At 33.2% G+C, this 21542-nt stretch overlaps 1 protein-coding gene across 1 annotated transcript; it reads right to left on the bottom strand.

Moving 5' to 3' along the window:
* Positions 1-385: 385 nt before the first annotated feature.
* tspan3a (tetraspanin 3a) lies at positions 386-21203 on the bottom strand. Its single transcript, NM_001025538.2, has 7 exons — positions 21037-21203; positions 10977-11168; positions 7495-7569; positions 6740-6841; positions 6489-6641; positions 3466-3549; positions 386-1416 (listed from the first exon to the last, which is right to left on the bottom strand). The coding sequence occupies exons 1-7, from the start codon at positions 21097-21099 to the stop codon at positions 1324-1326; spliced, it is 762 nt and encodes a 253-aa protein (NP_001020709.1). The 5' UTR covers positions 21100-21203; the 3' UTR covers positions 386-1323.
* Between the last annotated feature and the right edge of the window lie 339 nt (positions 21204-21542).

Raw genomic sequence — 21542 nt, 5'->3', positions numbered from 1 at the left:
GCGTCTTGAAAAATATCTAGTCAAATATGTACTGTCATCATGGCAAAGATAAAATAAACCAGTTATTAGAAATGAATTATTAAAACTATCATGTTTAGAAATGCGTTGAAAAAAATCTTCTCTCCGTTAAACAGAAATTGGGCAACAAAATAAACAGGTGGGCTAATAATTCAGGGGGCTAATAATTCTGAATTCATCTGTAAATGTTTGGTGGCCAAATCTTGTAAAATTTTTGAGGAGAAGGGGGCCCGCAAATGGCCCGTGGGCCGGCAGTTTGAGACCCCTGTTTTAAAGTAACTTTCCCCAACACTGGCCATGACATACAGTATCTTGCATACTTACAAAAATTGATTCGCATCAATGAAGTAAAACAACATAACAGGTGTCAACTTATGAAACATTTATTTTAAAGATTGAAATGACAAGCTTATTTCACCATTTTCCCCCTCCCTCTGTACATTCATTTTAAAATAATACACTGTTGACCCTGTTCTACATACCTACGTGTTATCCAAACTAACTATAGATTACTAGACTAGTAATGTTCACACTGTAAGCAAAGGGGGAAAAAAAGAGGAGGAAAAGAATATAAGGATTGGGTGAATGGTAGGTAGTGCATGTAAAGCCGCCAGCCCTCCCTCCCCAAACCCATTCGCACATAAACCAATGTGACCTTCATTTCAAAACAAACAGCCATACGACTGTACCCACAATGCCTTGCATGGTCAATCTAGATCTGTCTCTCACACTACCGCTGCGCCAGACTGGTGATGGGTGACATCTGAGAGACAGCCAATCCTCTTGTATCAAAGCATTTCAGCTGTTTCACCAGCTTTCTGTTTGTTAAGGTAATATAGAACTAAACCATACACATAGTGCAAAACTAACCAAATGAGGAAAGCATACATTCCACATATTATTCATACCATAACAGCATCTTCAACTCCATATAATAGAGGAAAAAAGTTAACGATTCAAGTTAAAGTCTTCTCAACAGGATTATAAACTCGCCATTTCGCAGTCTGGCTCGACGCCTTTGAGAGAGAGAAAAAACAAAGGTTTTAATTAAAACGCAGTCATTTTCAGTGACATATACTGAATAAATAAATAGGATGCGCTTCGTTTCACCCATCACCAGTGCATCGTGTGAGCAAACCCTGTGTAAGGTGTTTAGAAAGAGAGATAATTCGGGCATATCCAGTGTGCCACCTCACACCGACAGAACCCTGAGCCCAGTGTGTGTGTGTGTGTGTGTGTGTGTGTGTGTGTGTGTGTGTGTGTGTGTGTGAGATAGAGAAGAGAGTCTGTCTGCTGGGTGTTTTTTCATGCATACGTCCCTCCAGTCATCAGGAGCTCATAGGCCGGGTCTCGGCTTCTGCGGCACAGAACCACACAAGCACACAGCATTCCAAGCATCTGGGGGGAAATAAACAGCTAGTTAATACTCAAAAATCTATATGGTTATAAGTAGATATTACAATATGTGAAAATGGCATATTCCCTCATCATAAATAATATGTTTACATATCTAATGTTCATTCATTTTCTTTTTGGCTTAGTCCCTTCATTAATCAGGGGTCGCCAACTTATCCAGCACATGTTTTATGCAGCAGATGCCCTTGCAGCCGCACCCAACACTGGGAAACCATATCTAATGCATAATATGCATTTCTATTTACATCAATAAATGATCAATTTAAAATATTTCAAATACATTTTAATATCAGACAATAATGTTTAAAGGCATACATTATGTACGCAATCTTTTGCTGCTTGTTTGTAAGCTACTTATTCAAAATGAGTTGAAACAACATAATTCTTAGTTTTTTGGGGGTAAACAACAATCCACTTAAACTTGTAAAAACAATTAGGTTAACTTCACTGATTTGTGTTGAGACAACATGAAGGAATTTTGATTGGGACCCAGCATATTTATACAGTGCACTAAAAATAAAAAGTGAATTTAGGTAGCCCACATTTGTACCATTAAAAGACATCATGAAAAATAAATTCAAATAAACTTTTTGCATATCAAATAATAAGTTTGTCTGTGGATAATAAAATGTTTGTGGAGTATCAAAGTACCATATTACAATGCTTTTTAATATTGACAAAAAAATAAAAAATAAAAAAACATACCTGCCACCACAGAAATGAACTAAAATGGAAAATAAGTAAAAATCCTTTAAAATGGTAAAATCTCAAAATATTAATATATTTAAGTATATTAAATCAAACTATGCAGATCTGGAGTCTCCTTTCAAAAACATTAAAAAAACTTACTTTTAAAATCAACTTTTAAACCCGCACAACAATCTTTTATTTGTGTGTTATAACTATTTTAAAATCATTTTCCAGAGTGAGATTCAACAGAGTAAACCGAGTTTAACGTACTTATTTTTAACAAAATATTTTCTATTTTATTCTTCTTCTGGGAGGAGAACGCTATTTCCTTAATAAAAACATTTTAATAAACAAAAATGATTATGGAATTCAATGGGTCCCAGAATTTTTCAAAATATCTTGTTTTTATGTTTAACAGAAGAAAGAAACTCAAATAGGTTTGGAACAAGTTAAGCGTGAGTAAACCATGACGGAGCTTTTATTTTTAGGTGAACTGTCCTTTCAATAAACATGTTTTTTTTTTGCTACAGAGCGAACCACTGTTGTCCAATGACTTGCCTAATTTATATATATAATTTATATATTCTTTATAAAAGAGCAACTTATCTGCAATGGCACCAAAACAACTTAAAATGTCAAATAACCATCAAGAACATCTGGTGCAGTTTAGGCAATTTCGCCAAGAACAACCTCACCTACTGCCCTGTTTCTCGCTCTGTTAATACGAGCAGACTGAGTCAGTCAGGGGCATGTGCTGGCCTTGCCAAGACTCATTTGCCTTTACGCCCCAGAGGGTATTTGGAGCAGTCTGAATGTCAAAGTCTGTGATTCAGCAAATGCAGATACACTGCATGAGCCAGAGCAATGGCAGACTGAGACAGCTGTTCTACAAGCTTGTCTGTCCACCAGAATATTCATTACTTAAAACGCTCAAACTCAACTCATTGCTTTAATATTATTATCTTTTTAATCAAGCAAGACCTTTTTAAGCACTCAAATTTTCCAAAGGGACGTTTAACAGAGCAAGAAAATTTTCTTTATCTTTTTTGATTTGTCTAAAGAACAAACCATTGTTGTCCAATGACTTGCCTAATTAACCTAACTGGGCCTTTAAATTGCCCTTTAAGTGGGATATCTTGCTAGATAACTAGTGAAATATTATGTACAGTCATCATGGCAAAGATACAAGAAATGAGTTATTAGACATGATTTATTTATCATGCATAAAAATGGCTAAAAAATCTTGGGAAATTGTTTTGTATATTCTATTGGAGATGTATTTCATTTTTATATATTAGGATAATCTGTCAAAAAATGAATTAAATAAATAAATCAGCATACCTGAATTGCAGCAAATGTCAGGGCGGCCCAGATGACGTACATCATGATCTCTTTCAGTTTTTTCACCACCAGCTCCTCACATCCCTTAAAGATTCAATACATACATTATTATAAAGTACATAATGACTCACTTATGCATTTATATATTTACAGAAACTTTAAAATACGTATTCATTTTAAAATTTACAAAATAATAATAATATATTTATACAATAAAAAGAAAAACTGATATATATATATTGTTATGTATATTGTAAAAATATTATGTTGTTTATTGTAGGGTCCAGCCAGTTGGTCCAATGACGGTATCCACTGTTCACTGCATGTTCGGTCTTTCCAGTGCACAATGTTGATTTATATTAAACTTAACTCATATCTGACTCCAATTTTAGTATGAGATGGTTTAGAATATTAATATGTTTATCCTCGTTTTATCTGACTCCAATTATAAAACATTGAGAAGGTTATTTTGTTTCCGTTCACATTAATTTAGATTATGATTAAATATTCTCTTCGGTTCATCATTTTATGTTATTCTCGTTCATTGGGATCTCTATAACATCCCGAATCTTGTACCGGCCGAGTATACAATTTCTTAAGCACAAGCATGTCAGTCTTGGTCACTAAACAGTGGCGATTGACCGCTATCCTAAAAAGGCAGAACCCTACTTACTCAGATTAGGATATTTTTTATGAGGTCCCCATAGGTCTGCTACCTCCTAAATCAGACAGAGCTATTTAGTCATATAACGATCATTACTATAGAATTAAGCAGACCAGTCGTACTTAAACTAGTAGTAACTTTGAATAATCACTATACTATCTAAATAGTATTAAAAGTTTATCGGGTGAAGGACTATCCCCTTAGATATCCTTTTACAGCCTAAGTATACATGAATAAATGCCAATTTGTTAGTCGGAGCTCTAGAGACATCGTGTAACGTGCCGCAATGCTCCGTCTACCGTGTTCTAGTCCGCTACTAACCTGAACAGGGGCTTGTGGTGCTATGAAATTACCACAATCTACTAAAGATAATAACACGAACTCTGTTTGAATCATTCAAAACATAACAATTTATTAGTCAGGTAAATGTATTATGCCAATTCAATCAGTCAATTCATAAATGATCAATACAAAACATCAAATTATCAAAGATAAATCCAAGATGAAAAAGATGCATTCCTGACTTTGAAATATACATAACATGGGGCAGACCCCATGTTATGGGCTGATCTGGTTAGGCAGAATCGCCCTGAGTTTTTCTCAAACCTTGCCTTAAATAATCCAAGAATTCCCTCAAGGAAGGGGGTGTGTGTAAAAAGTCACACCCTTCACAGTGGTTCAAAAGATGCCTGAAGTTATATATTTATTGTGTTGATTATATCTATTTCTGAGAGAATGAGACCATTGTACCAATCGCACTGAGACATTTCAAATGATATCAAACATGATAGTTAAAGTCAATTTGGTTAATCTAAAACATTCAAACATTGAAATGACCATATGCGTGAGTTGGGGGGATGAAGCTGAGTCTCAGCATAGTCAGATGCAAATGCAGCAGGAACTGGTCTTTCACGCATTCCCCCCTGGTGGGTTGTGGAGTCCATTGGCCCTGTCTTCATCTCATGTTTTGAATTGTCAAAGACATCAAAAATATTTGTAATATTTCAATTCTTACATTTATGTTAAATTTGATAGTCTCTATATTTATCAGTTAGTATGTGATTTGAGTCACTTTCTCAAAGTTACTACAAGTTGCCAAACTAATGTTTATAATTGCTAATTTCTTGCAAGGGTAGTACAAAAAAAAAACTAATATTTTATTTTCTGATCATGTAAAGATGACAGGATTGTTTGTTCACAGAGAGAAATTAAAATATATGTTCAGAATGTTTGTAAACATTTGACTTTATTTCAAGCTAACTGATTAACTACCTTCAAGGCAGGCTAACCAGTAAACTATCATACATTATTTCACACCAATTTTTTTGACATTATTACTTGATCTCAAATACACACACATACAATTTTGACTAATCTAAACTTATTGTGGTGTTAAATTGAACACTTCTTTCACAACTCTTATCAAAACACTCAAATGTTAATGGTCAATACCCAAATTTTGTACCTTTAAAAGGTAGAGCTGACAAAATAAAAAAACAATAGAAAATATGCATGGCTATAATTATAGCCTATGTGAGAGTCAGGGGTAATATCACAGCTTTCCTAGTAAGTGTTATAGAGGGACTTGGATTAACCTGACAGATACATATATATATGGCATATTGTATATGTATCGACCTCCGTCCTGTGATGCCCACATTCATATATACAAAGAGGGGTGAAAAAGTGTTTGCCCCCCCTTACGGAGTTCTTACTTGTTTGCATCTTTATCACGCTTCATTTCAGATCCTCAAACAAATTTAAATACAAGTCATTTAACACAAGTATACACATCCTGCAGTTTTTTAAATTACGGTTTCTATTATTAAGAGACAAAAAATCCAAAACTACATGGCCCTGTGAGAAAAAGCGTTTGCCCCTGTTAAAACACAACTGAACTCTGGTTTATCTCACCTGAGTTCAATTTCTCTAGCCAAACTGAGACCTAATTACTGACACACCTGTTTGCAATTAAGACATCTCTTAAAAAAAAAGAGCTGCCTGAAAGTGAAGTAGACCAAAAGATCCTCAAAAGCTAGACATTATGCCAAGTTGTGTAGTCAAAATATATATGATGAGTTCAGAAGTGCCATCTGAAATTATCCACTCAAGTTAGCACTTTTCTTAGCCTCCCGTGTTTATGTACAGTTACTTTACTTTAAAGGGAATAAAAATAACATATATAAATTGATTAAATTGATTTAACGTTTGCTATAAAATTGATATTACTGAACCTACACACAATAGCCTGAGAAAAATTGTCATTTTTAAAGGAAAATTTCGGATGGCATTTAGAGGTTTTTTCACAAAAACCTTCACAAATAAAATCAGCCTTGACAAAGCAGCTGTTATTTCTTACCTCAGGATAAAGGTCTCCGGGGTGCAAGAGGGAGCCAGTGCAGTTGCTCACGTTAGGTTTGCAGCAGCTCAATGGCACGCTGTTGTTCTTGGACTCCTTAAACCAGCGCGTGTTCCTCCAGTCTGCGAAGTTGGTGATGCCGCAGCAATGGAGCTTTAGATCATAACAAAGATGTTTTAGTGATTTTAAAAAAAATTCCAAAATGATTCGCCTTAAAAACAGGATACTATAATGCTCTGAATGTCTCTCACCTGTCTTTGCACATAGTCAATAGCGCGGCTGGGAGCATCTGTGTTGGTGCCGTTATATTCATTATACACTTTCTGGATGGAATGATTGACCTCATCTTCTACCTAGAGTGATAGACAATATAGAGTTTTTACCAATTAAAGCAGTATCAAACAAGCTGGATTTACCGATTATTTAATGCAGCTCAGAGATGGAATGAATGTGTTTATGCTGCAGCTACAATAGCATAATCAATGCTACCAAATTTTTTTATAAAATATTAAACTATTCATTCAACCAAATTGTACAAACGACTGATTCATTCAGGAGTCAAACAAAGTGACTATATGGATCACTCTCTCAACTGATGTGGACTCATTCAGATATGAAAAACCAATCTGTGTAGCTTTGAAAGGTTCAAATGTTCTGTAGCATTATTTTGCCAGCAAAACCTCACATTTATTGTCTAAAATGTAATTAACTTATTATTTACATATAAAAAAATCATAAAGGGACATTTTTGCTCAATATTTTTGTGATATTTTAACTCCAATCTGTCATTAATTTCTAACCGTGACATTCAGCTTTCACTAAGTGTATTCTCCGTGTAGGAGGAGTGTCTTTGTCTAAGACAACACTGCTATAGACTGCATGCCTTGCTCACGTTCGAACACACCTGAAATTGCTCAAAGGGTGAACAGGGCTTGCATATAAAACAAAAGACATGCAGACACTCCTTTTTCAATAAACATTCACTTCCTTTATAGTCAGGACTTACCTTCGCTCTGTAAATATAGCCAAGAACCACTACCACCACCTCAGTAACAAATACCAGCATAAGAATGATGACAAACTGTGAAAGAAAGATACAAAGAAAATAGACTGTCAGAAAAACTAACATGAGTCACTGATGTCATTTTCAGCTTGAATCTATCAAATAACATGTCCTTCCAGAAAAAAAGGTATCATTCCTAATTTTATTTAACCCAGCTTTCCTATAGCTCAGATAATACAGCATGGCACTGACAACTCTAAGGACGTGGGTTCGATTCCCAGGGAAAGCAACTGATAAACTGTACAGTTGAAGTCATAATTATTAGCCCTCCTGGATTATTAGCCCCCCCTGTTTATTTTTTCCCCAATTCCTGTTTAACAGAGAGAATGTTTTTTCAACACAGTTCTAGACATAATAGTTTTAATAACTCATTTCTAATAACTGATTTATTTTATCTTTGCCATGATGACAGTAAATAATATTTGACTAGATATTTTTCAAGACACTTCTATACAGCCTAAAGTGACATTTAAAGGCTTAACTAGATTTGTTAGGTTAACTAAGCAGGTTAGGGTAATTAGGCAAGTTATTGTGTAACGATGGTTTTTTCTGTAGACTATCTGAAACATATAGCTAAAAGGGGCTTATAATTTTGACCTTAAAATACTTTTTTTAAACATTAAAAACTGCTTTTATTCTAGCCGAATCAAACAAATAAGACTTTCTCCAGGAGAAAAAATATTATCAGACACACTGTGAAAATTTCCTACCTCTATTAAACATCATTTGGGAAATATTTAAAAACGGAAAAAAAAGGGGGCTAATAATTCTAACTTCAACTGTATAAGGGTGATTCTAGATTTGCGAGAGCATTTTGCATGTCCAAGTTTTTCAAAATCTAAAATTTTAAATCAAACTGTTTTAAATAATAAGACGAATTATATCATGTTATCTCTAAAAATAATGTTTTTATGTGCATTTAGGGACATTTGGGCTCAAAAATATTAAAGACTTAGACTTCAACTATACAGCTTTTTGATTGTCTCTGCCTCCTGAATCATACATTCTGATTCAACTATTATGAAATAAGCTCTAGAAATTTTCATCAGAATTTCATGAAAAATGATGTCTATACTTATGTTTTGCTCAACTCTGCTTTATTAGTTATAAAAGGCATAACAGTCTTTGAAGAACTGATGAAACTGAAATGAACGTGGTCCAAGTTATGTTAGTTTCTCTTGTGGGAAATTCTGGAAGGCATTGGGGCAGGTCATTATTTTTCTTTTATTAGTTTGTACAGAATATTTAGGACGCAAATATTTTGTACAAAATGTATTATAATGGTCAACTCTGTCATTGTGATATTTTAGTTCCTTTATTATTCATTTTTTAAAAAAAAACTATAGCATCATGGTGGAAAATGTCAACTTGGTTTAAAAAAATGTTAGAGGTTTAAAAAACAATTAGTTACAGCACAATCAGATGCAAAATGCTTAAATGCGACCAAGAACATTATTTTACATTAATAATAGATTCAGTTTACTGTAAATTATACATGGCTGTTACTTGCAGTTCATTCCAGTTCAAAGAAAATGAATGGAAAATGCTTACAATGTAACTGCAATTCTGGTAAGAGTCATACATATATGCAGGTCTTGACATTAACACCCGCAAAATGCGGGTAAATTTCATCTGTGGCGTGTAAGGCAGGCACTTCCACTAGCCACTTTGGCTTGTTGGAAACTACAAATTAAAAAACAATTTTCTTAAAAGCAGGGTTCGACAACAAAGATGGCTCAATGTGTGCAAATGTGATCTCAGAATCGAGAAGCAACAGGACTGACAAAAATAACTGTTTGCGTGAGCAAAGGAAGCAGGTAAATACCGAATGAGAGGATGATAACTCATCCTCAGTTATCGTCTTCTCATTTGGTATTTGCTCCCGTTTCCATGCATGAAGCAACTGGTCCTGGAAACTCATCTGGTGTGATGAGTTCTCTTTGAAATAGACTGGACAAAAGGTAATACTCTTGCACCCACAGTCCACCTGCTTTAAGAGCTCCAGATTTTTTAAAAAAATTAATTTTTGTAAGCAGCAGTGGTCGGTGCTTTCACTTTAACCATTCTTTGAACAGATTATTAACAGGCCTAATATTAACATGATCCTTTCATTACTACACACGATATGTTTTTCACCTGCTATCTTTTGCTTATAGTTATTGTTGGTAATATAGTTTAATTGGACTTTTTTTTTACAATAAAATTGCTTTAATAGGAGATAAACTCCCCATTTAGTTAACTGGTGATCTAAGACCTTTAGCCAGGACACAGACAATGCATTGTTTTAGAAACAAGACAATACTTATTTTTAAAATGTCAATTTGTTAAGTTAAAGCTTTGTTGAGTAAAAAGTGCATGTTTACAGCTATATTTTGCTTGTTTTGACACATTATTTAAAATTTATGGCTAGGAAACAATATTTATTTTTAATGTGGTCAGACATAAATGTGAAATAAAAACTAACTGCAGAGTGACACTCTGAAACCACAACACATTTGCTCATGCTCATTGAGCAAGCTCATACACAATACACAATAACATGAAAGGCATGTGGAAATAACACAAAAACTAAATCAAGTCATTTTAACATGTCAAAGTCAAATTTATGTATAAAAAATCTATTTTCCCAACAACAAAATTGTGGGTAGTAAAAATGGCGAGTGGCTAGTAATGTTGGAAATCTACTAGCCAAAGTGGCTGGTAATCAAAAATTTAACGTCAAGCCCTGCATATATACAGTAGTTGAAGTCAGAATTTTTTGTCCCCCTGAATTATTAGCCCCCCGTTAATTTTTTTCACCAGTTTCTGATTAACGGAGAGAAGATTTCTTCAACACATTTCGAAACATAATAGTTTTAATAACTCATTTGTAATAACTGAATTATTTGATCTTTGCCATGATGACAGTAAATAATATTTGACAAGATATTTTTCAAGACACTTCTATACAGCTTAAAGTGACATTTAAAGGCTTGTCCAAGTTAATTAGGTTAAATAGGCAGGTTAGGGTAATTAGTCAAGTTATTGTATATTGATGGTTTGTTCTGTAGACTATCGAAAAAATAGCTTAAAAAAAAATGTTATTGTTTTTTAAAAAATTAAAAACTTCTTTTATTCTAGCCAAAATAAAACAAATAAGATTTTCTCCAGAAGAAAAAAAATATTATTAGACATACTGTAAAAATTTCCTTGCTCTGTTAAACATCACTTGGGAAATAAAAAAATTATAAAATTCAAAGGGGGGCTAATAATTCGGACTTTAACTGGATGTATTGTTAATGTGAAACACTTTGGATATAGTCAAATACATAAATGTTAATAGTGTTATATTTTTGTTGTGAGTAAATGATGAAAGATCTTTTTGTGAATGGTTCATATTGGAGAAACCCTAAAATGCAATGCTGGGAGTTTAATAGTTCACTGACCGTGGCAAGTCCGCAGCGACTCTCTCGAATAGTAGCACAGCAACCGATGAGCCCAATAATAAACAGCAGCGCTCCAACTGCAATGATGACGACAGCTGGGATCAGGGTGTACACGTCCTCAAAGAAATGGTCATAGTCATCATATGTGATGAACACATATGCCCCGACATAGCACAGAATGCCAGCAGCAGCCTAAAGAACAAAACACAGAGGGTTATAAACCATAAACATGTTTTAATTGATTTAATGCAGTCATTCATGTACTTTTTTTGGAGTCAGATACTCCAAGTGACATGAAGAAAACTTCATGTCACTTTGACATTTGAATATTTGGAATGCAGACAAACCCACGTTGAAGGTCAACAAAGAAAAGAGCACAATCACCAGCTCATAAGGAAACGAGACAGGAAAAAATAAATGCACCCTCAAAAGACTTCCAGGCATTTAGAAAACTGGTTTCAGAGGTTTTTAGTGGCATCTACATAACTGCATTCTAACTACTGTTTTTGAATGCATTTGCTGTTTATATAAAGAACAGTATTATTTAGGAGGCCAAATTTTTAAAAACTGTATTGTAATTTGTTATCAGGTGAGCATTAATGGTAAAGATTGAGTACTAGACAATCAAAACAACATTGAGGGAGTACAGAACTTGGGTGCATCTCAATATCCTTCCTCATTTCCTCGCTCCTCTATCATAAAAACTGATGGAGCTCATCTATATTGTAGTACATCTCAATTCTATAATTGCACCAAAAGGAGGTATGGATTGAGGAGAGATAAGGTTTTCTGAGGAGCATTGAGGGAGGACACACAGGTGTACCCTTTGCGGAAGTGTTTTATAGACTAACGTGACGCACAATGTAAATTCTTCTCCTCTTTCACATCTGCACCAATCAATGCTAACTACAGCAGAAAATACTAATAAATACATAAATGTGAATATAAAGATGTTCTAAATTAATGGATGTTTTCACAGTTCCTATAATTTTGATCTATAACATACTTTTTACATATAACAAAAAGCATTTAAAAATTTTAATGAAATAAAACTTATTAACTTAATTATTTAATAACCTAAACAAAATTAAAACAATGTGGTGTTTTGTGAAGGTTGAAACTATTACAACTTACTATTACAGCCTCATAAAAGGCTGTTAACTCGACAATGTTTTCAGCCAAAAGTGGGAAACTTGTAGAAAGCAAGAGTTAACAAACACAACGATAGTAAAGTACATGTTCAATTGCTTGCTAACAATTCTTCACTCAATCATTTTCTTTTCAGCTTAGTCAATTTATTAATCAGGGGTCACTACAGCGGAATGAACCGCCAACTTATGCAGCAGGTTTTACACAGCAGATGCCCTTCTAGCTGCAACCCATCACTGGGAAACACCCATACACAGTCATTCACACACATACACTACGGTCAATTTAGCTTACCCAATTCACCTATAGCACATGTCTTTGGACTTGTGGAGGAAACCGGAGCACCCGGAGGAAAACCAAATGAGCTGAGCTGAGGTTCGAACCAGCAACCTTCTTGCTGTGAGGGCACAGCACTACCTACTGCGCCACTGCATCGCATATTAAAGAACTTTTTTATGGAACTATGTAAATGGGGATCATTTTGACAGCATTGTCATCTGTACAGAAAATTTTTAAGATAACAAAGGAAAAATCTCTATCCCATTTGCAAAGGTACATTGCACCCCTCTTTGAATCAATATAACAAAGCTCTCAGGTTCTAAAACTAAACAGGGATATAATAAAGCAGCCTGATCCCTAAAAAAAGAATAGGATAGAGTCCTGCCATCTCTGTTTATCAGGTGGAGAGTTTAAACTTCATTCTGACACAGATTAAAGAGATTAATCAAATGCGCAAGGAAAAAAGCTGAAAGGAGGAGTCTGGTTTCTACAGCGTAATTCAACTCTTAAATTTAAAACGTTACCTGTAGTGACCCAGTTCTGTCAAACCCAATTTGCACAAGATCACTGTATTAACTCTGAATTACCATTTTATATGAAATGTGCAATATAAATAAACTGGGCTTGTTTATTTTTTTCACTTCTTTCTTCTTCTTACAATGGCTTCTCACTTGCAGGATTTTTTTTTAAATAGAGGAGCTCTGCATTTAATAACACACAATATAACCTACACCTTCATTAACCTTTAAAAAAAACCTAATTAAAAAATAGAGTAATGTTAACTTCTGAAAACTTCCTATACATGCCGTATACAGATTGTCTGTAGGGTGATTGAGAGGGTTATTGAAAGCGATTCCACTAATTTTAATTCATCAAACTATTGTTTAAACAAGTATTAATTGATCTAAAAAGTAGCTCAAGTTACATTTTTTAAAACGAAACTCAAATATTATTTAATATTTTAAAGTAATGTGTTATCTTACTCGAAAAATAAAATTATTATGTAGCTCGTAACTTTATAAGCGGTCACTCTCAACTTTGGCCCAAAATCAAAATCTCCATTTTTTGTAACATTTTCACTTGATTACAATTAATGAATAATTCTTTTATTTATAATTTGTTTTGACCACTCCGCATGGCCCACACTTGTCAACGCTAGCAAGCTGACCAATCACAGAGCTTGCGCTATACGCCGTTGTCTTTTTTTTTTAAGAGGTCAGTGTCAGCATCAGTCATGAGAGGGGTATGCGCAGGTTGGGCTCGACACAGAAATGTAAACAGAGCCGGGTCACGTAATTCTACACATTGTAGGAAAAGTAATTGAAAAAATTTACCTGTAAAAATGAGATTGATTATAAGTTGGGAATGTCAATTTCGATTACTTTTCGATTAATTGCTCAGCCATAGCCCCAACACAGCACTACAGTCAGCTATTAATGCAGGACAGCAACAAGGATAAAGATGATAAGAACTGATAAATGGCTCAAACATTAAGACAAACAAACACTTTGTGACAACATATAGCTTAATGTGTTCAGTGGAATTTAGTTTGGGCGCAGTAGCAAACATTTCCACTAGATGAAATCTACTTTCCAAGTTTTTAAATGTTTGTATTTCACAAGCCAGATGGCAAGCTATTTATATGGAGATTCACACCATTCTGACAAAAGGAAACATGACCAAAACAACTATTAGGAGTCAAAAATGTCTAAACAGCATTTGAGGTTTGTTTATCTATTTATTTGTACATCACCTTTAACACAAAACTTGTCAGTTTATTTAATATTAGCAGCAAGATATTAATACTGGTGTTTATCTAATTTAAACTCATCCTAAATAATATGATAATTAAATAAAAATCAACTTGATAAAGTCAAATTCCTACATTTCTTTTATATGACTACATTTAATGTTTAACTTGATTGAAAGATTGTTATAATTTCTAAAATAAAAAGTCAAAATGTATTATTTTGGAACAGAACAGTTGAAAAGATTTAGATATTTTTACGTTAGCTATATTAGATTAAATCATTTTGATTAATGCCATACTGTGAATTGTTTGCTAAAAAGACACACTTTTTACTGTTTTTAAGATGAAAACGTTATTATGATCCATTATAATGAACAGTTTCCTAAAGGTACTGCTTAAGGATGAACGCTTGTTTAAACTCTCAAAGAGTAAAACTACACCCAGCTCATTTGTAGAAGCAAACAAAGAGAATGACTGGCCAGTTCAGAACACCGCAGTCAAGTGAGCCGCCATATGAGAACAACCGGTCAAGCTAGCCGCCTCTAGTATTTTAATGCACTTCTGTTTGAGGAATTACGGTACAGAAGCTAGGGCAGTCAAAAACCTCACAAAGACAAATATTTCAGCGGTTATTGGCCAAATGTGTCTAGTAAAAAGAAAACATGCATTAATTAAATCATAAATGTACCTTTTAAAATAAATATGAAAATATAGAACATTGAAATACATTTATTGTAGAGTTTTTTGGAGTTTTGCAAAAGTCTGCCAGAATAATTTAACACTGATTAAATTCATGCTTTTTTCACTGATATTAATAATTTTTTTAGACTTGACATGACATTTATGCCAATTTACAAGGCAAAAACAAAATGAAGTCTGCAAAAACATCTGTTTTTTTACTGCTATTGCTGAGAATTCTGCCATAGTTGACATGAAATATTCAATTAATTCTTTTTCAGGATGACCTTGAATCAATTTCCATGCCAAAGGTGATTGGCATTTACAGCTGAATATGGCGGAAAAATAAAGGCAAAGTCTGCAAGAATACATCACTGATCATTTTCTGCTTTTTATACATGTACTAATAAAATTTCTTCACAGTTGACAAGACATTTCAATAAATTCTAATTCAGGATGACCTTGATTCTTTCCATGGGAAATTTTATTGGCATTTACAGCTGAATTTGGCAGAAAAATAAAGTGTGGAGAAGTACATTACATCACTGATCATTTCTTGCTTTTTCTACTGCTATAATAAAAAATTCTTCAAAGTTGAGATGAAATAATCAATGAACTCTCATTAAGGAGGACACTGACCCTTTACATACCAACTTTCATATAGAAATACTGCTGAATTTGGCAGAAAAATAAGGACAAAGTCTGTAAAAATATTACATCATTGATCATTTCCTGCATTTTCTACTGCTATAACTAAAATTCCTTCAGAGTTGACATGAAATAATCAATAAATTCTCATTAAGGAGGACACTGACTCTTTACATACCAACTTTCACATAGAAATACTGCTGAATTTGGCAGAAAAATAAGGACAAAGTCTGTAAAAATATTACATCATTGATCATTTCCTGCTTTTTCTACTGCTATAATTAAAAATTCTTCAGAGTTGACATGAAATATTTCATAAATTCTCATTTAGGAGGACACTGACTCTTTACATTCCAACTTTCATATAGAAATACTGCTGAATTTGGCAGAAAAATAAAGATAAAGTATGGAGAAGTACATTACATCACTGATCATTTCTTGCTTTTTCAAGTCATATAAATAATAATTCTTCAGAGTTGACATAAAATAATTAATAAATTCTCATTTAGGAGGACACTGACTCTTTACTTACCAACTTTCATATAGAAATACTGCTGAATTTGGCAGAAAAATAAAGATAAAGTATGGAGAAGTACATTACATCACTGATCATTTCTTGCTTTTTCAAGTCATATAAATAATAATTCTTCAGAGTTGACATAAAATAATTAATAAATTCTCATTTAGGAGGACACTGACTCTTTACTTACCAACTTTCATATAGAAATACTGCTGAATTTGGCAGAAAAATAAAGATAAAGTATGGAGAAGTACATTACATCACTGATCATTTCTTGCTTTTTCAAGTCATATAAATAATAATTCTTCAGAGTTGACATGAAATAATTAATAAATTCTCATTTAGGAGGACACTGACTCTTTACATTCCAACTTTCATATAGAAATACTGCTGAATTTGGCAGAAAAATAAAGATAAAGTATGGAGAAGTACAATACATCACTGATCATTTCTTGCTTTTTCAAGTCATATAAATAATAATTCTTCAGAGTTGACATGAAATAATTAATAAATTCTCATTTAGGAGGACACTGACTCTTTACATACCAACTTTCACATAGAAATACTGCTGAATTTGGTAGAAAAAAATAAAGAAAAAATATGCAAAAGTACATTACATCACTGATCATTTCTTGCTCTTTCCACTGCTATAACTAAAATTCCTTCAGAGTTGACAAGAAATAATCAATGAACTCTGAATTAGGATGGCCTTGACTCTTTACACACCAACTTTCATATAGAATTACTACTGAATTTGGCAGAAAAATGAAGGCAAAGTCTGCAAAAAAAAATTACATCACTGATCATTTCCTGCTCTTTCTACTGCTATAACCAAAACTCCTTCAGAGTTGACATGAAATATTCAATAAATTCTCATTTAGGAGGACACTGACTCTTTACTTACCAACTTTCATATAGAATTACTGCTGAATTTGGCAGAAAAATAAAGATAAAGTATGGAGAAGTATATTACATCACTGATCATTTCTTGCTTTTTCAAGTCATATAAATAGTAATTCTTCAGAGGTGACATAAAATAATTAATAAATTCTCATTTAGGAGGACACTGACTCTTTATATACCAACTTTCACATAGAATTACTGCTGAATTTGGCAGAAAAATAAGGACAAAGTCTGTAAAAATATTACATCATTGATAATTTCCTGCTTTTTCTACTGCTATAATTAAAATTCCTTCAGGGTTGACATGAAATAATCAATAAATTCTAATTTAGTATGACACTGACTCTTTACATACCAACTTTCACATAGAATTACTGCTGAATTTGGCAGAAAAATTGAGACAAAGTATGCAAATTTTAATTCTAATTGAGGATGACATTGACTCTTTCCATGGCATTTTTTTATTTAGATTTAAATTTACAGCATTTACAGCAGAATTTTTTTAGAAAAATAAAATGTGCAAGAGAACATTTTGCAGAAGGAAAAAAGATTTATCCAAAACCAATGTTAACCAACTTAAAACGCAGGTTCAGTCATTAGGCCAAAATCATTTACTATGATTTACAAGTTGAAAAAGTTTTCTGAAGCTTGTGGAAATTTGTCTTCAGAATGTTTTTAATTTAAACAGTAATTTAATTTTAATTTAAACGTTGCTTTTTTAGGCCTATATGCACGATTTCCAAAGTGTTTTGAGTATAATGTTAAAAGTAATTTTTAAAAAATAAAAGTAATCACTTTTGTTCAATTTAATTTCTGAAACATTTTTGATTGAATTTCTGATAAAGTAATTTTTTAGACAATAAATAAATCATTTGTATCTAGGCTATATAAAAGTAAATGTTATTGTAAGTGGTTTTTATTTTGTTAACAATATAGAAAAATATGGAAGATTCTTAATAATATAAAAAGAAAGTAAACATCATTCATTCATTCATTCATTTTACGTAGTCCCTGACTAATCGGGTCGCCACAGAAAGGACGTATCTTTCAATGTAAATTAAGTAGGCTAAGAAAAAGATGAACCAATGTAAGCAAATAAGCTATTAGTTTGTCCTCAAATGTCCTCATGCAAGTCATCTTGCAAAAAATGAAATTGAATTAAAAAAATTATTGTAGACTAGGGCGTAAGGTGGCGCAGTGGGTAGCATGATTACCTCACAGCAAGAAGGTCGCTGGTTCAAACCTCGGCTGGGTCAATTGGGATTTCTCTGTGGAGTTTGCGTGTTTTCCCCTTGTCCTTGTGGGTTTCCTCAGGATGCTCCAGTTTCTCCCACAAGTCCAAAGATGTGCTATAGGGGAATTGAGTAAGCTAAATTGGCCGTAGTGTATGTGTGATTGGATGTGTAAGGGTGTTTCCCAGTGATGGGTTGCAGCTGGAAGGGCATCCGCTGTGTAAAACGTGCTGGATAAGTTGGCGGTTCATTCCACTGTGGCGACCCCGTATTAATAAAGTGACTAAGCCAAAAAGAAAATGAATGAATAAAGAATATGAAATTAGGTGTGTTGTTATGTATTTTAAGATACTTTATATAAAATGTTTACCATAAAACCGTCTAAAACTTGAAATAGACAGAATCTTATTTTTAAGAGTATTCATCAAAAACATCATGTTAACACCAAAGCATAAAAAGCCATTAGAAAAAAATCTGTTATAATCAGTGATGCATGTTGGCAGTCAAGGTCATTTTGAAGAATAAATTGTTGAACAATTCTTGTCAAATGAGAGAATTTCAATAAATAGCAGTAGAAAAGCAGGAAACGTTCAGTAATGCATTATTGGAGATTTTTATATTTAATTTTCTGCCAAATTCAGTTGAATAGCCTAGAGTTAATATGTAAAGAGTCAGTGTCATACTAAATTAGAATTTATTTATTATTTTCTGTCAACTCTGAAGGAATTTTAATAATAGCAGTAGAAAAGCAAGAAATGATCAGTGATGTAATGTACTTTTGCATATTTTTTCTATATTTTTCTGCCAAATTCAGCAGTATTTCTATGTGAAAGTTGGTATGTAAAGAGTCAGTGTCCTCCTAAATGAGAATTTATTGATTATTTCATGTCAACTCTGAAGGAATTTTTATTATAGCAGTAGAAAAAGCAGGAAATGATCAATGATGTAATTTTTTTTGCAGACTTTGTCCTTATTTTTCTGCCAAATTCAGCAGTAATTCTATATGAAAGTTGGTATGTAAAGAGTCAGTGTCCTCCTAAATGAGAATTTATTGAATATTTCATGTCAACTTTGAAGAATTTTTAATTATAGCAGTAGAAAAAGCAAGAAATGATCAGTGATGTAATGTACTTCTCCATACTTTATCTTTATTTTTCTGCCAAATTCAGCTGTAAATCACAAAGAGTGTTGGCATGGGGAGAGTCAGGGGCATACTGAATTAGAATTAATTAGACATTTTTTGTCAACTCTAACAGAATTTTAATAGTACAGGTAAATACAGCAGAAGATGTGATGTAATTTTTTTTGCAGACTTTGCCTTCATTTTCCTGCCAAATTCAGCAGTAATTCTATATGAAAGTTGGTGTGTAAAGAGTCAAGGCCATCCTGATTCAAAGTTCATTGAATTTTTCCTGTCAACTCTTAAGGAATTTTAATTATAGCAGTGGAAAAAGCAAGAATTGATCAGTGATGTAATGTACTTCTCCATACTTTATCTTTATTTTTCTGCCAAATTCAGCAGTATTTCTATATGAAAGTTGGTATGTAAAGAGTCAGTGTCCTCCTAAATGAGAATTTATTAATTATTTTATGTCAACTCTGAAGAATTATTATTTATATGACTTGAAAAAGCAAGAAATGATCAGTGATGTAATGTACTTCTCCATACTTTATCTTTATTTTTCTGCCAAATTCAGCAGTATTTCTATATGAAAGTTGGAATGTAAAGAGTCAGTGTCCTCCTAAATGAGAATTTATGAAATATTTTTTGAAATATTTTATTATAGCAGTAGAAAAAGCAAGAAATGATCAGTGATGTAATGTACTTCTCCACACTTTATTTTTCTGCCAAATTCAGCTGTAAATGCCAATAAAATTTCCCATGGAAAGAATCAAGGTCATCCTGAATTAGAATTTATTGAAATGTCTTGTCAACTGTGAAGAAATTTTATTAGTACATGTATAAAAAGCAGAAAATGATCAGTGATGTATTCTTGCAGACTTTGCCTTTATTTTTCCGCCATATTCAGCTGTAAATGCCAATCACCTTTGGCATGGAAATTGATTCAAGGTCATCCTGAAATAGAATTAATTGAATATTTCATGTCAACTATGGCAGAATTCTCAGCAATAGCAGTAAAAAAACAGATGTTTTTGCAGACTTCATTTTGTTTTTGCCTTGTAAATTGGCATAAATGTCATGTCAAGTCTAAAAAAATTATTAATATCAGTGAAAAAAGCATGAATTCAATCAGTGTTAAATTATTCTGGCAGACTTTTGCAAAACTCCAAAAAACTCTACAATAAATGTATTTCAATGTTCTATATTTTCATATTTATTTTAAAAGGTACATTTATGATTTAATTAATGCATGTTTTCTTTTTACTAGACACATTTTGCCAATAACCGCTGAAATATTTGTCTTTGTGAGGTTTTTGACTGCCCTAGCTTCTGTACCGTAATTCCTCAAACAGAAGTGCATTAAAATACTAGAGGCGGCTAGCTTGACCGGTTGTTCTCATATGGCGGCTCACTTGACTGCGGTTTCAGAACTTAGCAAAGCATACTTAGCTAATAAAAAAACACCAATCTTACGCTGTCGTTGTATATAAGGCATAAGGGAGTGTATATAATTCATTAAGACTTAAACGTTATGTGAAATATGTAAACAAACATCGCCAAACACTGCAAACGAGCATTTTCTTACGTAATTGCGGATACATAAAAATTACAATCAGCATTTAAAGCATTGTAAAAGAAAAGCTGATTTGAACAGACAGCAAATGCCTCAGTGATTTAAAGAAGTGTTTAATAATGCAGCTGCTCGACACCTGACTGTGTCCATCCATCTGACAACACTGACGCACTCCTAAATTCAGCCACAAACACCCCAAACTTACCCAAAATATCAGGTTCAGGAACACCAAAACGGTCTTAGATGATGTAATCCCGCACTGACCCATCGTTAAAAGATGGAATAAAGCCGTTTAGGTTGCAAATGTAACAGAAAGGCTGCAGATTTATAAGATGGCTGTCCGTTTCCTGGCTGCCATAACACTCCACTGCTGTGTTTAAGAGGAACGGTTCCAGGAACAGCGCCACACAGCGAACAGAAATTCGACATTTTAAAAACATCTGCTAAAACCCATGGCTAAAACACATAAATGTGTTGGTTATTCTGTTAAGGTTGAAACAACACAGCTGGTTTTGTTATGTTTTTTATTAATAGACTTTTATTACGCTGGTTAAACAACATCTGATATTATCTGACAGGTTGTTAGCCATTTTGAACAAGTTTTTTTTGGTCACACCACTCACATTTTATTCTAAAAGTAGCAATTTTTCGACGATTCTTGCTTTATAAATTCACATAAGATTTCAAATACACGAAGCTCACAAGCAAAAT

The sequence above is a fragment of the Danio rerio genome, chromosome 18, assembly GCF_049306965.1.
Source record: "Danio rerio strain Tuebingen ecotype United States chromosome 18, GRCz12tu, whole genome shotgun sequence".
NCBI classification, from domain to species: domain Eukaryota; kingdom Metazoa; phylum Chordata; class Actinopteri; order Cypriniformes; family Danionidae; genus Danio; species Danio rerio.
The sequence above is the reverse complement of the archived record's forward strand: the minus strand, read 5'-3'. Positions and strand labels throughout refer to the sequence as shown.